The sequence below is a fragment of the Neopsephotus bourkii genome, unplaced genomic scaffold, assembly GCF_033783945.1.
Source record: "Neopsephotus bourkii isolate Nb327-2 ecotype Australia unplaced genomic scaffold, CSIRO-AGI_Nbou_v1 NB_1637, whole genome shotgun sequence".
Lineage (NCBI taxonomy): Eukaryota > Metazoa > Chordata > Aves > Psittaciformes > Psittacidae > Neopsephotus > Neopsephotus bourkii.
In genome coordinates this window covers 8882129-8898027 of record NW_026902112.1, presented here as the reverse complement: position 1 = coordinate 8898027, position 15899 = coordinate 8882129, and the positions used below count along the sequence as shown (strand labels likewise).

The 15899-nt window shown below is 38.6% G+C and overlaps 1 protein-coding gene across 5 annotated transcripts in view; it reads left to right on the top strand.

The window, feature by feature from the left end:
- Positions 1-15899, top strand: part of TRAPPC9 (trafficking protein particle complex subunit 9) — a 498862-nt gene that overhangs the window by 251596 nt on the left and 231367 nt on the right. The window contains exon 21 of one of the 5 annotated variants that reach the window (XM_061374156.1): positions 1091-1167. The exons of the other annotated variants lie outside the window; for them this stretch is intronic. Within the exon in view, the coding sequence (XP_061230140.1) occupies positions 1091-1152 (62 nt within the window). The 3' untranslated portion in view covers positions 1153-1167. Of the gene's footprint in view, positions 1-1090; positions 1168-15899 lie in introns of those variants that run through there. 5 annotated transcript variants of the gene reach the window in all.

Here is a 15899-nt window from a genome sequence, read left to right as displayed (position 1 = left end):
GGGGGTCCCTGAGGGGTGCAGGAGGGGAAGGGCCCGCGCTGGAGCAGGGGTGAGGAGGGAAGAGAGACCGAGAGGGGCTGTGCTGGGCTGAGCGTGACCCCATCCGCACCCCTGCACCCTGGGGAGAGGGGTTGAGAGAGAAGTGGGGAGTGTGGGCTTGGGAAAGGGACAGGAAGCTGTTTTAACTTCTGGTTTAGTTTTTTAACATCTAAATCTATTTTAATTGACAATAAGTTTAGTTTTCTTCCAGTTGAGTCTGTGTTGATCGTGACAGTACCTGGTAAGTGATCTCCCTATCTTTACCTCTGCCTGTGAGCTTTCTTACACATCTTCTTCCCTTGTCCTGTTGTGGAGGATAAGTAAGTGAGCAGTTGGATGGTACGTGGCTACTGAGCACAGTGGACCCATCACAAAATCCTTCTTCAGTATGTGCATATTCTCTTTCACTTACTGTCTTTTTGGGAGGTTTTAGTGCAGTTCACACAGTTCCTTGGAGCCAGTAATACGCAGAAATCTCTGCAAAAGCAGTAGATACTATGCAAAGGTAAAAAAATAGTCTAGAATCACAGGAAACAAGGAATGAAAGTGAGACAATAAAAGATCGTTTGCTTGTGAGAAATCGTTTTGGCTTTCTGGCTGTCACAGTACATAGTTTTGGTACAGGAGGTCTGTTCAGAAAGCTGTACATAATTCAGTCAAGTGAAAATGAGCAGAGGAAACGAGGACTGTGACATGTAGTGATACATGCCTGATAGGAGAGGCAGCTTGTAATAGAGGTTGGTGATGATAATCTGGAAGCTGTTCTTCAAAAGATGCAGTGGCAGACAATGAAATTCGCCTGTTATTTTGAGAAAATGAAAAAATCCTAATACTTGATCATCATGCAGAGCTAACCTTCATGGGTTTCTTTCTGTTCTTGTAATAAATTGCTAGGCAGTGTATTGTGTGAGATTACGAACAGCTCTGACATATCGTATGGCATCATTCTTAGTCCTTCTTGTTCCCTTTTAAAGTATTGTTTGTATTGCATCAGTGCTGGCAACTTGGTAGTAATCCAGTCCTAATACCTAACTTATGTAAAACCCCACAGATGGCATTTACCTCTGTCTTTCATCTGGAGTTTCAGTTTGCGGAGCTGTTCATTTGCCATAGAGCATGCCATAATAATCAGCAACCCTTCAGTCAAATTAAATTGAGTTCAGTGGTATGAAATCAGCAGAATATTGTTACAGGTCTAAATTTAATGAGGAAGGGACCAAAGTATTACAGAAATCCAGAGATTTGATTCAGACCAGGAACTTCATTTTATTCCGTTTTTGTTGTCTGCAGGTACAGACTAACGTGTTGCTTCACTGGATTTTTGAAGCAGGTTGTCTGTGACTTCACTTAACTCACATTACAGTTTACTCTTCTAATTAGAAACTCACTGTATTCCGTATGGGATAGTGAATGTTTCTCAGTTGCACAGATTCCAAATGTGACCCTTGATCAGTTATTTTTGTTTTTCATTAAACTTCAAGCTAACAATATGCATAATCCCAGTATGCCAGTCTTTTGGATACCATTGGGTAGTACTGCTGAATAGTACTATTTATACACAAACTTGAAGTAATAAAGTCTTTGAACTACCTTTGGGAAGAAACTTTAAACTGAAATACTGTAGTGTTGACTCCTGTGCTTTTCCTGATGTGCTGAAATCTAGAGAGGCTGCTATATAAAGGGCTTTTCTGAGCTCTGAGATAACACGGAAGAAGCAGGAAATGGAAGTGCAGGTTCAACTATTTTCAGAGCTAAAGTGGAATTGCCTTGAGCATTTCACTATAAATTAAATTTGAGTGCACGGTATCTGGCAATTAATAGCAAATTAAAACTGTCTTTATAAGCAGTGATTAGACAGCCTTTAATTGTCATTAATTCATATTCTGATGGCAAAGTGAATTTATTAAAGTTTGCAAACACTGAAGTAAACACAAGGAAATATTTTGCTCTGTAAAATTTTATTCCTGTGGAATAAAGTCTGGGTGAAAAGTCATTTGGGATTCTTCCTATTTCGAAACAGGGATTAAAATGAATCTGAGTCATCTTGCTGTTCATTAAGTAGCTCACTCCTGCTCAATCATAAATAATAAATGGTGTGATAGGAAGACTCATCACTTGTTAGTGAAATTTGGATATCAGCAAGTAAGTTAATAGATACAAATAAAAAGTAAGCTAATGTCAGCATAAAATGTCTTTGAAACTTTCAAAGTTGTATGGAGAAGATCAGGATTGGATACCTTCTACTGCCTAACAAAGTGGAAGTTACCAAGATCTACTTATAGAGCTGTTCCCTGATTTTTCCATTTCCATCTGTCATTCAAAGTAGCTATAATTGGCAAGAATATAGAATATTCATTTTCATAGGCTTGCCCATGAAACTGGGTGATTTTCAGATGTTCATATGAGCTCCTTCTGTGGGATCCTAAAGATGTCAGAAATAGATGCATACTTCTTCCTTTCAGCTCCTATTAGCAGAGAAACCTCACTATGGAAGGTCAAGGCATTAGAAATAGATATACATTGATTACCACCATGACCCCACAAAACCCAAACCCCAGCCCACACCATAAAACCCCACCTGAGATCCCTATCCCGTTTCTGGGGTTCAGTATCTTACAGGTTTCATGGGAAATCCTGGGAAGTTGAGAGGATGGTGCTGTCAGTAGAAGTGCATCTTTCATTCTCTCTTTCCATCCTCTCCTTTTCAGTCTCCTGTGTCTCTCCTGAAGCCAAATCATGTTTGTGATTTTAAAGATGTGTGGATTAAAATATTGTAGGCTCTGTTGGATGCCTGAAAGCACCGACAACAGTAGAAAATTTATACTTTACCCTGCTAATTGTTGGAAAATATGAGCCCTTGATTGGTATGCAATTAGAAGTGTAACATTCTGTTAAACATATCACACAGCATATGGCATGTTAGTAGCAAATCCTCTAATTTAAAGTGAAAAAAAATACGTAGTTCTGCATATTAGCAAATTTTGCAGGGAATCAAATTTTGCCATTTATTAAAATGTCGGGGGGAAAAAGCCATTTTTGGTTATTTTGGTAATCTAAATTGGGTTGGTTTGATAAAATTTCTGTTCTCTTAACAACAAACAAATATAAAAGAGGAAAACCCATACTATAGTTAAATGAGCCATTAGCTCCAACTAATCAAACCCATGCCTTCTGCAAGTTTAAAATGCCGAAGCAAAAACGCAATAGCAGAACCACAGAGAAAAAAGTCAGAGGACGATGAGTGTAATTCATTGATGGGCAGTCAGAGGGTGCACTGTTTTGTCAATTAAAAACATAGAATGGATCCATAGACAAATATTCCTTTCTTTAATAACCTCAATGGTTTAAAGGCTTCATATACTGGACAGGGTGCTGGGCTATCTTGTCTAGACTGTGTTTTAGCAAAGGGTTGGAACATCTGATCCTTTGAGGTCCTTTCCAACCTAGTGTTAGAATCATAGAATAGTTAGGGTTGGAAAGGACCTTAAGATCACCCAGTTCCAACCCCCCTGCCATGGGCAGGGGACACCTCACACTAAACCATGCCACCCAAGGCTCTGTCCAGCCTGGCCTTGAACACTGCAAGGGATGGAGCATTCACAACCTCCCTGGGCAGCCCATTCCAGTGCCTCACCATTAGGCCCTGGATTCAATGGTTCTATACACTCCAATCTTTCAGTTCATATTCTCTGATCACATTTTTGGTTTAGTAGTGTGTTTTGGGGCATTTTGAAATAATATTTCCACATGTATACCAAAGTGCTGCAAGGAATACCCTTCTGTTAGAGCCTGAAGTCTTGCTTGTATGTGCCCAGGGCTGACTAGTACTTAGAACATGTAGTAGGCCATTTATAAGGCTAATTGTAAGCACTGCTAGTTGTAGGCATTCACTGGATGATGATTTGTTAGTCCAGGCTAGGATGGGAGCAACTAAGCTGCATCTGAGAATGAAATACTTTGTTTTCACAGTGGCTGTGCAGGGTTACTGTGTGTCTCCAAATACAATTAGTCTTGGAGGGTGTTGCATTTCATTTATTCACTGCACATCCACTGCAGTTTTTATCGGTGAAGTTCAAAACGCTTTGAATGCTTTTTGTTAACAGGGCACCCGACAAGCTTATTATTTCTAATATTTGTAGATGGTCAATTTATCTCATGTTTGGCAGGTAATATTTATCTTCTTCCTCAAAGTTTCTGACTTCCTAGTCCGTCTTTCACTATCAGGGTAACTCATCACTTTTAAAATGTGCCTTATTTCTGCTTTAATTTACATCTTCTCTCCGGTCTTTTTCCCATGGCACGTTATTTGTGACACATCAGTCTAATGTTATATTTACCAGAGTAACCTCCTGACACTGGCTTTATTAAGTGTTTATCCTGAAATGGTTAAGTAGGTTTCCCATTCGTCTTGTCTCTTTGTCATCCCTGACTTTGCCACCCTCCTACTCGAGGTACTGAGAGTGACTTCCTGCAGTAGAGCTGAGCATGGCAGAGCCGTAGCCCAGCCTTGTGAGAATTTGTTTCCCTATCTTAAACTGGGCAGGAAAGAAGATTTTTCTGCTCTCGCAGATAACTGATCATTTATTATGCTCAAGTGCTGACATCAGTTTTGTTGTGACTTTGTACTTCATCTTGACATTGCATTATATAGTCAATTTGGCATTGAACTGGAGAAAATAAGAATATGAGGAAGCTGATTCCTCAAACTATTAATTTTGTATCAAAGACAGCTCTCCAGAATATTGCATGGGGGAGGAGGGAGTTCTTTTTCATTCTGGTTTACTCTCCAAATTACACAGTTACTTTGGAAATCTTAAATCTAGTAAATTTAAAATCAGCTTGTGCTACAAAGCCTGAGGTTTGGTATCGGTTCTTCTTGTTGTCTGCTGTAGTCGCTAATCCTTTTAATGAAGAGCTTTTAGCATTGAAAGGATTCTATTTATAGTAAAGCCATTAGAGCATAAAGCTCCTCATTGCTATTCTGCAGCATGTAGCTGTAATGTTTGTCAGTGGAGAAAAGATATTTTTAGCTGCAGCATTGAAAACTGAGGCTGAAAGGTCAAGAATCCTCGCGGGGATATGTTCTGCTACATCAGTGCTATCACACAGCTGCTGTTTACTCTCTTATCATTCCTCAGTAATAAGAAGATTTCTTTATTGTGACACTAAAGGTATAAAGCATCAAAAGGATTTTGTGCATGAAATGAATACTTGGGGTAGGATGATGTATCCAATCACATTAAATGTTCTACTTCTCCTTAAGTGAATGATTTTATTTTCCCAAAGACTATCTCAATACCTATTCGTCAAAAGAGTCATTCTAGGAAAGTTTTTTTTTTTTTTTTTACTATTAAAGAAGATAAGACCCAATGCAAGCAAAAGGCAATCTGCTGAAATAGCAAAGAATTTTAAGTACATGCTGTTCTGCCTGACATCTACACCATTCATTTTCTTAGCAGCGTACTGCATGAACGGGAGACATAATATCAACGTGTAGTTTGCCAAGGAAGAAAAAAGAGCATGGAGATTTCTATTGGTAATTTGAGGAACAGAATTGTGGGTGGTGGTGATTATATCTGCTACAGGACAGCTTGTAGCACACTGGATAGGTACTCAGCAAGCACAAAAAGATCATGTGGTCCTTTTAAAACAGGATATGATAGATGATATGTGAAAGGGAGAAGGGAGAAAGGAGGGGGAAAAAAGAGATAATTATAGGAGTACAGGGCTGCATATATTAGTTGAGTGTGCAATGTGAATGCTTCAGAGGATTTTCTAATATCTTTATAGAAAAATCGGTTGAAAAAAGATTAATTGCCACATTGAGAAAATTAGAGCTCTGTGATCAAAGGAAAGGCACAGAAGAAATGGCCTGTCGACAGGTGGCTTATAAAAATGAAAAGATTTTTCAGAGGATACGAGTCTGGAGTTTTGTGCTGCTTGGGGAGACAGAGGAGCTGTCATCATATTTTAATAATAATAAGCTGCTATGTCACCCTTTTTACTCACCAAACATTATGTGGCGTAGGAAAAGTATGAGTAAAATAATACATGGTATGCTGCACTTTCTTCTCAGGCTATAGTGAGATTAACTGCACTTCTCCTCTAAGAATTTCTTCAAGGTCTTGCTGATGGAGGTTGTTCTCCTTTTTTGACACATGGAGTCCATTATCACAATACCTTTTGAAACAGGTTCCTTCACATCAGGAAATTATTCTAATTTTACTCTTTCTGCATACCCAAACCAGTTTGTAACACTGTCTTTTCCATGTTTTTTGTATAGGCAGTATTTGACTAGGTCCATGTGACTATAACTTAGTTGCTCTGTCTCCTAGAATCCTGCCAGGCAGCAACATGCAATTAGCACGCATTAGCAGGCAGCTCCTGTCCTTAGGATCTCATACATAAATAAACCTAAAACTGAAGGATTGTCAGAAAAGAATTGGAGAAACTGAAGAGATTCTGCAATTATTTTCTTTTGTAATTGAGTGAGATTTAGATAAATGGGCATTAGCTGAGGGGCATGACAGAGAAAGGGAGGTTGTGGCTTTAAGAAAATACATTAATGTCTTGTTCCTATAAAACCCAATGCATGTGGCATAGTCCCATTATCTCTCATCTCAGTCTTACATGGAAGAAGCCTGTATATTTCTGGCTCTGTCACTTCTACTACAAGAGTAGTTTCTCTTGTGTTTGTTTTTACTGTGGGGGGTGGTCAGGTTAGGAGGTTGACCAGCATGCCTGTATATGTGTGTATATATATATATATATATATATATGTACACACTTTCTTAATGCCTGTAACAGGATGCTGAGTGCTGAGGCTAAGGAGCAGCTGGCTTATGCTGTGAGGAGCCATGGGTGGGCAGAATCAGAGGAATAGGAGCTTCTCGTCCTTCCAGCTGAGGTGGTGAGCTCTTCATTTAGCTTCCCATCATATGAAACACAAAACAAGTCTGAGGAAGGCAATGAGGAATGGGGATGGTATGTGGGGAGATACTCAGTTATGTAGGAGGAAACCTGCATAAACAGGCAGTTGTCATCTGGAAGAGAATGACCTAAGAAGGGGCTGTCAAAAGCTATCCTGTTGCCATTCAATGGGCTTGGTCCATCCTTGCTTTAACTCTTTAAGCATACGTTGGTATCAGCTCCTCAGAACTTTAGGTCCTGTGATGCCAGGATAATTTGTTCCTTTGTTATCATCAAATATGGATGACAGGAAATAGAACAGTACCTGGGTCTTATCACTGTCTTGGGGGGTTGTTGCTTATGTGTGAGATATGCACATAGCATATGGAGAAATGTATTCTGAGTGCTTGGCTTCATGATGTGTATGTATACACGCTTTCTTAATGAAAGAAATACTTCATAAACATAAGTGACGGATTTAAGGTATTGGGAGAACTGGAAATTCCTGCAATTTTGATGGTAGCACATAGATTTCCCATGGAATTCAGGATGTGTTTTTCTTTCTATAACCGCTAGAGCAGAAGGAATCAACAGAGAACATGATAAAAGTATATAAATTCATGATCCATGACTTTCACTTCAAATTAATAAGTTATTTTTTCATGGACTGTAGAAGTAGTCATGGTGTTTGTGGGAGAAAAAAAGGAAGTTCTAGGTTCCAGATGGATAAATAGTTTTTAAATTGATTGTTGATTATTGTATATGAAAACATGTAGATTTTGCTGTTGTAGCTACTAGAGTGTTGTGGAAATCCAGATGTAAATTTGGATTTTTCTCAACGTCCCTAGTTAATCTTGATGCTTTTGATGCTTGCTAGTCCTGAGACATCCCATGTAGGTTGTCTGTCTGTGCTGTGTTCTCTCTTGCTTTCTTAGACTAATTCTTATTTGGGTTAGACCAGCTTTAATTACGTGAATGGTGGTTGCAATTTTGCAGTCACTGTGACACTATGTAGTTGCTTTTTTCACAGTGAGCTGTTCACATACTACCTAATTTGCTTTATTAACCAGACATTTTTGGGAAAAACAAAGGGTTTTTTTTACCATTGGTGGCTCTGGTTACTAAAACCAGAGGCAGCTAATTTGGAGTCTAATAGGCTAATGCTCCTGCTTGGTTGTGCCTGGGCATGAAGTTGAAGGCTGGTAAATTTTGGTATCTACTGACATTCACTTCTAAAATTCAGTGCACGTCAGTTACTGAAACACTTTGTTTTCATGAAATTGTCCCCTGGATCTCTTCCATGGACAGAAATGGGTTAAAGATAATTACATAGTAGACATGACACCCTTTATTGACATGGATTCCATGAATGTGCAGCAGCCTTGTACTGGTTTCATACTCTAAACGCATAGTTTCTGTGAGAGAGTGGAAATGTCAAAGCTGTATCTGTAGTGAAGACAAAAATACTTGCCTGTAATTGCTGGTCTCTGCAAAGGTTTTTTTTTTTTGTGAGAGAGGTTTTATCTGTTCTCCTTTCTGCTGTATCTGAGACTCGTGTATTCTTCTCTTGATTTGTTTGTTAACCAAGATGAATTTTTATCTTTTTACTTGTCAGGGTTGGAGGTTTATTGTGTGGTTGCCTCTAATTTGAAACCTGACCAATTTTATGAAATCTGGAATTGTGACCTGGTTCTGCCCTCATATACCTATAATGCATTTTGTAGCAATGCCCCAAGCATGTGTGATGGCCCTGCAAGTCCTTTTATTTGCAGTCTGTCATCCCAAAATGTATTTGGTTCCTGGTTACTATATAGAAGGATTAACGATTGCTGACACAGCTGAAGGTTTTGTTTTGGAAGCTGGGTTTAAATCTCCTCACAACTGAAATATCAAGGGTTGTTATTAGAGAAAGACTGAGTCGCTTTGAGAGATGTGTGTAAAACTGTATGTACATAGGAGAATCTATTCATTTCAGCTGCACTTTTCTGTCTGCTACAGAGCAGTATCTGGACATTTCAGTTTATCTACTTGGGCTAATCTGTGACTTTATTGTATAAAGAGATCCTATGCTGTAGGTCCAGTTCAAATGGAATGAAGTACTAGTTTAGCTCATTTTGGGAGTCTTGTCAATGCTGATACTGTCTCCGTAATGCCTGTGATGACTTGTGATTCCAGTCCTATTTGTTAAGTCGATATATTTTATGTGTAACTAGTGACTTGCTTCTAGTAGACGATAACTACTGACTCGTTTCATTGTCTGTTTAAAGCTCTGGTGAATCTCTGCAAGAATCTTAAGACACATTTTTTCTGGAGTTTCCTACTTGTGATTGAGTGCCTTTCAAGATTTGTAAGGAATTAAAGGTTGGACTCGATGATCTTAAGGGTCTTTTCCAACCCAAACTATTCTATGAATCTGTGAACTAAGAGCTACAAGTAGCCTTGTCTGACTATGTCTCTTTCTATACAGCGTTTCAGCATTTGGAATCCAGTGCAATTTATGTTAACAAAATCTAAATTGGGATACCCTTAAGGGTAAAACATTTCTGGAAATAAACATTGTTGTTCTTGCTGTCAATTAAATGAGTAGGTCTCAGTGTAAAATCTTCTTTGTTCAAGATTCTGACTTGTGTGTGGTTGACAAGCCAGAAATACAGATAAGGTGTGATAAAAGGCACTGTTGCTATTGTCTGCCCACGTATATAATTTGTTTGCTGCATAAATACACCTACAGCCTTGTTCCATACAGAGGTCTAAGTATCCACATAGAAACATGTATTTGCTGTGTTAATTCACACAATTTTTCTGTGTTATGTTCAACATAAACATAGATAAATAAGACTTCATCAGGGAAAACTGTGTTTCTGCTAATTTATGTTACAGTAGGCCAAAAAGCATTCCTTCTGACAGATTACTAGCCACTTCTGAAGGGACCACCTCAATAGTGCATGCGACTTCTAAAACAATCAATCTATGCCTATGGGGTAAAAGTTGAAGATGACAAAATCATTTTGCCTTTTCACCCAATAAATTGGGAAATGTGCAGCGAATAATGCAAACTGATTTTTAAATTCATGGTATGATGTGAAGGAGCCAAAGCCTATGAAGATGTCTAATGTGGGACATCATGCATTACATCTAAGAACATAGTGACATACAAGCTAGAAACATAATCAAATGGCCCCTTTGATAGCTTAAGTTTCTAACTCGTTCCCTGAAGAAAGTGTTGCAAAATTCTCTTGCAGAACTGCTAGAGCTCCTCTTTCATACTGTATATATCTGAAGAAACAACATTATCGGTCTCTGCAAATGCATCGCTGACCAAGGCTCCAGTGGCATTTTAATAACATAAGTGAGCAAGTCTGTTTTACTGCAGAAGCAAATCCTGTCTTCAGCATTTCATCTGGTTCCTTCTCTGAACTCCTTTTCCCATGTCAGCTTTCCAACTCAGCTTACACTAACATGACCTCCAGCATCTCCTTCATTTTTCTTGGCTTGTGTTGTCCTCCTGAGCTGTCAGAACTCAAGTCTTGCAGTTCCTGTTCTCTCTCAGGGTTCATGGAATGAAGATCTCATCCCTTCTGGCTCCAGAAGTCCTTAAACAGTCAAATGGGTATCTTTCTCTGAGGGCAGGGTGAACTTCGGGCTTTTCTTTCTTGGCCAACTTTATGTTAATGATGCTGGAAGCTGACTTGAGAAGCTGATTTTATGTATTTATTTTTCAACCATAAAGCCTTGGAGAGCTGGATACTGGAGAATGGTGTATCTCCAGGTGAAAAGTTTGTTGTAACTTTGAAAGCATCCAACTACACTGGTATGTGAAGACAGTTGTTTTCACGCTGGTGCTTACCTCTTGTGAATTTATGATGCTATTTTCCTGAGAACACTGAAATGTTTTTTCTCATCAGTGAGGGAATTGTATCCCTGTGAGAAGCATAATGTGCATATTACATATAGACAGACTGAGAAAAGATCATTACTTTGCCTCAGGCTACGGAATAAGACAGTAATATAGTGGGAAGCTCAGTCTCGCAGTCTCCTGGTTTAACTAGTGAATGACTCATGAAAGTGGCTTAAAATGCAGTAGGAATGAATAATGATAAATAAAGCTTAGAAAATGATTGGTCAGAGCAATGTAGCCTATTCAGGGTTTAATAACGTGTGACTTTCACACCAGTTTTGAAATTAAACTAAAACTATGGAACTATATTTTGCTTCTGGCAATATTCCTGATTAATAAGCAAAGCAAATATTTTTCTACATGGAATTGCTTCCAGTGTCTTTATTTACACATCAGTGTGTCAGAGTAGTCCTTTCCCTTGTAATTTGGCTGTTTAGCAAATCTGTTTTTGTTATTCCCTTTAGCTGCCGCTGGCTTGGCATTGAGGTGGCATTAGGCTTATGTCCTTCTGAACATGAAGACTTTGAAATATCCACCTTGGCATGACATCAATATTTCTGTCCAAAGACCTTTCTGATCCTGGAATTGCAAGAAATCTGGGAAGAGGTTTAATTTTTTTTTGTTGCAGATAGACAGACCATCAACAAACCTGTACTAAATTTATTCCAAGTCCAATTCAGTATCAAGACTCAAAGGAACTTTAGGTGGGATGCTAGATTCCTAGTGTCCTCCAGATCCTGTAACTCACTGCTTTCCTTCTCCTTCCTCAAGTGTAGTTTAAGGAAAACTTTTAATTGACATAAGATGAGGGCTTCTATGAGGAAGTATTTGTGCATTCCCCTTCCTGGTCGTGTACTAGGTTTTGGCTCTAGTGTTTGTATAGCTGCCAGAAAAGTCAGTTTAAGGAGCTGATCTCTCTGAAAACAGTTTTCTTCCCTCACTACTGAGTCTTCCTCCAGAATATTTCCTCAATTACTTTGCACACTTTTACTACCTAGCTTGTTCCAGCTTTGCCTTTTGTGAGACATCCCTGCACTGATTTAAAACACCAATCCAACAGATTACAGACCCAGTGAGAAAGGCAGATAATTTTCTATAGCAGTAGTGATTTGAATGACTGGTTGGAAAATTGCCTTGGTTGCTTTGAGAACTGCAGGCTCAGATCCTCTGTTCCCAAAAAGAGAGAGGAAATAGTTTGCTAAGGAAGAGGAATCTCCTTCATCCCTATTCCTAACCTTCTGTATGTGACCCTCATTAAAACTTGTGTTCTATGACCGATGGCCTTCTTTGGGTTTCAGTGTACCAACCTTAAGACCTTTCACTGCTGGAGTACTTTATAATCCAAGGCTGGGTCTGAGTGTATAAAACTGAATCACAGGATATCATTTGATCATTTTAGATTGGATATAAGGAAGAAATTCTTTCCTGTTAGGGTGGTGAGGCACTGGAATAGGTTGCCCAAGGAGGTTGTAAATGCTCCATCCCTGGCAGTGTTCAAGACCAGGTTGGACAGAGCCTTGGGTGATATGGTTTAGAGCGAGGTGTCCCTGCCCATGGCAGGGGGGTTGGAACTTGATGATCTTAAGGTCCTTTCCAACCCAAACCATTCTATAATTCTATGATTCTGTCTTTATACCTATTCAGCTAGGTGTTTTAAAATGCAAAAGTCTTAGGAATCGACTGCTCAATTGTACCCAGAATTTGCAAATTATCTGATGAAGTTTCATTTTCCTCCAGAGTTGTATGACTAAACATGAGTAGGCAAAACAGAGTACTCATCAGAGAAAATAAACAAATAATGACTTAATAATCACAAATCTGAGAAAGTGGTTTTAATTATTCATAGAGGGTGATTTATCTTAAAACTTACTGTTAGGCTGGCAGCTGAAATAAAAGCAGATGTTTCTTCTTTGTCCCACAGGGCTGGAATTACAGGATTTGAGTCAAATTTGATATCCACTTAATGATCTGGAGGGTGTGAAGGTCTGCATAGTTGTTATTTGTGTAGGAAGTTTGTTTTCAGTGAACAGATGGAATCACTTTTTTTTCATTATTTGTACTGTTTCTAGTTTCTTCTGTATGCTGTATAGAGACTGCACTGTAACATCTTTCCTTTAGGGCTGTTGCTGCATATTTTAGTACGAATATTTACAGGAAGAAATACAAATGAAAAATGCCATGTATTAACATTTTACTAGATATTTTTAAATTGGGAAATCATTTCTAGTAATTACATTTCACTTTTGAAGTGCTTTGCAAATGCACTTAAATACCACAAACCCAGGGTTTCGGAATACAACATTTAGATTAAAGGTGGAGGCACTGAAGTAAGGTGGAATTTGAAGGAAGAAATATATTTCTGGCAAAAGCTCTCAGAACACCTGATTTTGTCCTCCACCTTTGTTGTAGATTTAGTGTGATACTCTGGATAAGTTGGTTTTGTTTGCTTTGGTTGAAAGGATGGTTGCAAGGTATGAAAGTTTTAAAGAAGCTGAACAGAGCTAGCCAGTGCAGTATGGAATCAGTAGAGTGTAGCTGGACTGGACCTGTGCCATCATCTGGTCTGGACCCCACTTAGATCAGGGACAGTCTTAATATAAAAAGAAATGCCAAGTCAGGCCTGGTGTGAGGGACGTCATCACTTTTTTGTCCCTGAAGGTCAATCCATGAGTTTAGAGGCAGGTTTGACTGCTTGTGTCCATCCCAGCGCTTGTCTTCTAGTTAACTTGCTAATAAATACCTTCAGAGGCCTCTTACATGCACTGTGAATTTTCTTCAGTAATTACACTATTTGTATTTAGAATTTAAGGTGATATAAATTATATAGGATTATGAAGAAGGGAAAACAAGCTGTGAAAGTTAAATAGCTTTATTAGAATGGGAGCCCTCAATCTGTTGCCTTAGTTAAGACGTTAACAAGGTTCAAGAGTAACACAGAAGACCTCATTGATAGAGAATGTTTTCTGCTCGTGTCATCTTTTCTCATAAAAGTATATGTATTAGAAATTTTGACTAGCGGTTTAGCTTCTCAGCATTTCATTTAATCAGGTTTAAAGTCTATGGCATCGTCTTTGTTTGAAATGTGATAGCAGGAGCTTTTCTTGTAAAAAACCTCAACAAACCCAAATCCAAATCAGCATGCATCTGAATTCAGTGCTTATCCTGCTGATCAGCATATTTATGTGAAAATAATCCATATTTACTTGAGCACAGTGAGAGAAGTTGTATTTACAGTTATGTGTTTGTATTTTGCTTCTTGTCTCTGAATGTTGGGATGTGTTCTGTTCCAAATAGAGTTTATTAATATACATAAATAAATCATGCAATGCAACGGAAGGGAGCTAGCGGTGGGCTGCCTAGCCCTGCTCTCTCTCATCATAAGATCTTGTCTTGGACTGATGGTGTACAGAATTGCAACAGGCACGTAAGGATGTGCAGGCAACTACAGAAATGTGATGCTGTTTGCCTGCCTCCCACTCTGTGTGTGCATGGCCATTGTGGAATCAGGTTTGGAGCATGTTTTGTATTTCTTTGATGGGGCTTGTGTCTGGCTTTACTGGACACAGAGGCCAGTATGTCTTAGCTGTTTCTGTTGTGGAAATGCTAAAACCAGAACAGTTTGCCTTAAAGATGTTGCAAGAAATCTACTTTCCATTCATTTCTTACTTGAACCATAAATCTGATCCTGTGGGGTTGAAAGATCTAGAATTATTTGCAGTTATTAAATAAAATTCCATAGCTATTATGCTATGCTCAATCTTTGCAATACTAAGTCCTGGGGTCCCTAATTTTTTATCTGAACTATGACAAAATATAATAGCTTTTTATGCGTTTGAATTCACCTTTTTCCTGGGCACCCTGAGAATGTTTCCTGTCAGCATCTCCATCTCAGAGATTTCAGTGTTCTTTCTCTAACATTTTCTTTAGAAAGTCAGTTCTTTTCTGGAAGCTTGTTGCCAAGCTAACTTCATTATGCTATTATTATTTAGTGGGTTGCTTTTTTTTTTTTCACCAAAGAACATCAGAACTTCCAAGAACTTAATTTTGTGAGAGTGGTTGACCTTCCGTGGTATTGAAAACCCACACATTTTCTTTGGGAAGAGATTTATATTTTATCTGTACGACCTGAGTCTGGAAAGACTGAGAGAACTTCTTTCAGCTACTAACTTCTTTCAGCTACTTTTCTGTACTGATGCCCAAAATAAAACTGGTAACAATTACCAGTTTCTCTTCACATGGCTTAATAATAGAACCTATGCTAGAACATTCTATCAACTGAAGATTTCATGTATCATTTCAAGAGAGAAACGTGCATGGAGTTTTGGCAGCCTCAGACCTGTCAAAACAGGCAACTTCTAAAATTGCAGTTTTCTATTGAAGGCAGTAGTTCATTTGTTTCAGCATTAACAGTATTTGGATGACTGCCTTAAACACACTGCTGACTATATGCTGAACTAACGTACACTCAACCTATTAGCTGTTAGCTAGGTTCAAGTGCATGAACTCGAAGGAAAAGGGTGTTTGGCTCCAATCTTGTATGTTCTTCTATGTTTTTCTGCAAAAAATAATTTTGTCCAGGATCACACTCCTTTAGTGTATGTCAGATAAAAGCAAAGCATGAGATGGATAGATATTTGATCTCACTGGAATAATAGGGTTTTACCACATAATGAATTCTGGGTGAACAATTATTACTGCTATTAGTATTACCTGTGGTTGTCACATAGCTGCACAGATTTCTGCTCCAGCCACATAAATCAAAGTGACCAAGGGAAAAAGAATTCAATTGAGTATTTCCAAGACTTAGTGCTTTTTGTTCCTTTACCCAAAATCATCTTGGTACTCACTTGAGGATGCTCATACTTTTTGTCTCAGCTTTCACATTTTTCTCTAAAATGTTTTTTGTTGCTGTTTCTATTTCTAGACACACTTTTATGTGTCTCTAGTGTTCCAATTGCATGTGTGTTTATGTGCACCTACAAAAAATTCACCAAGGCTGCATGCAGGTCAGTTTCCTTCACACGATTAGTGTGTGATTGTGTGAAAAATGCAA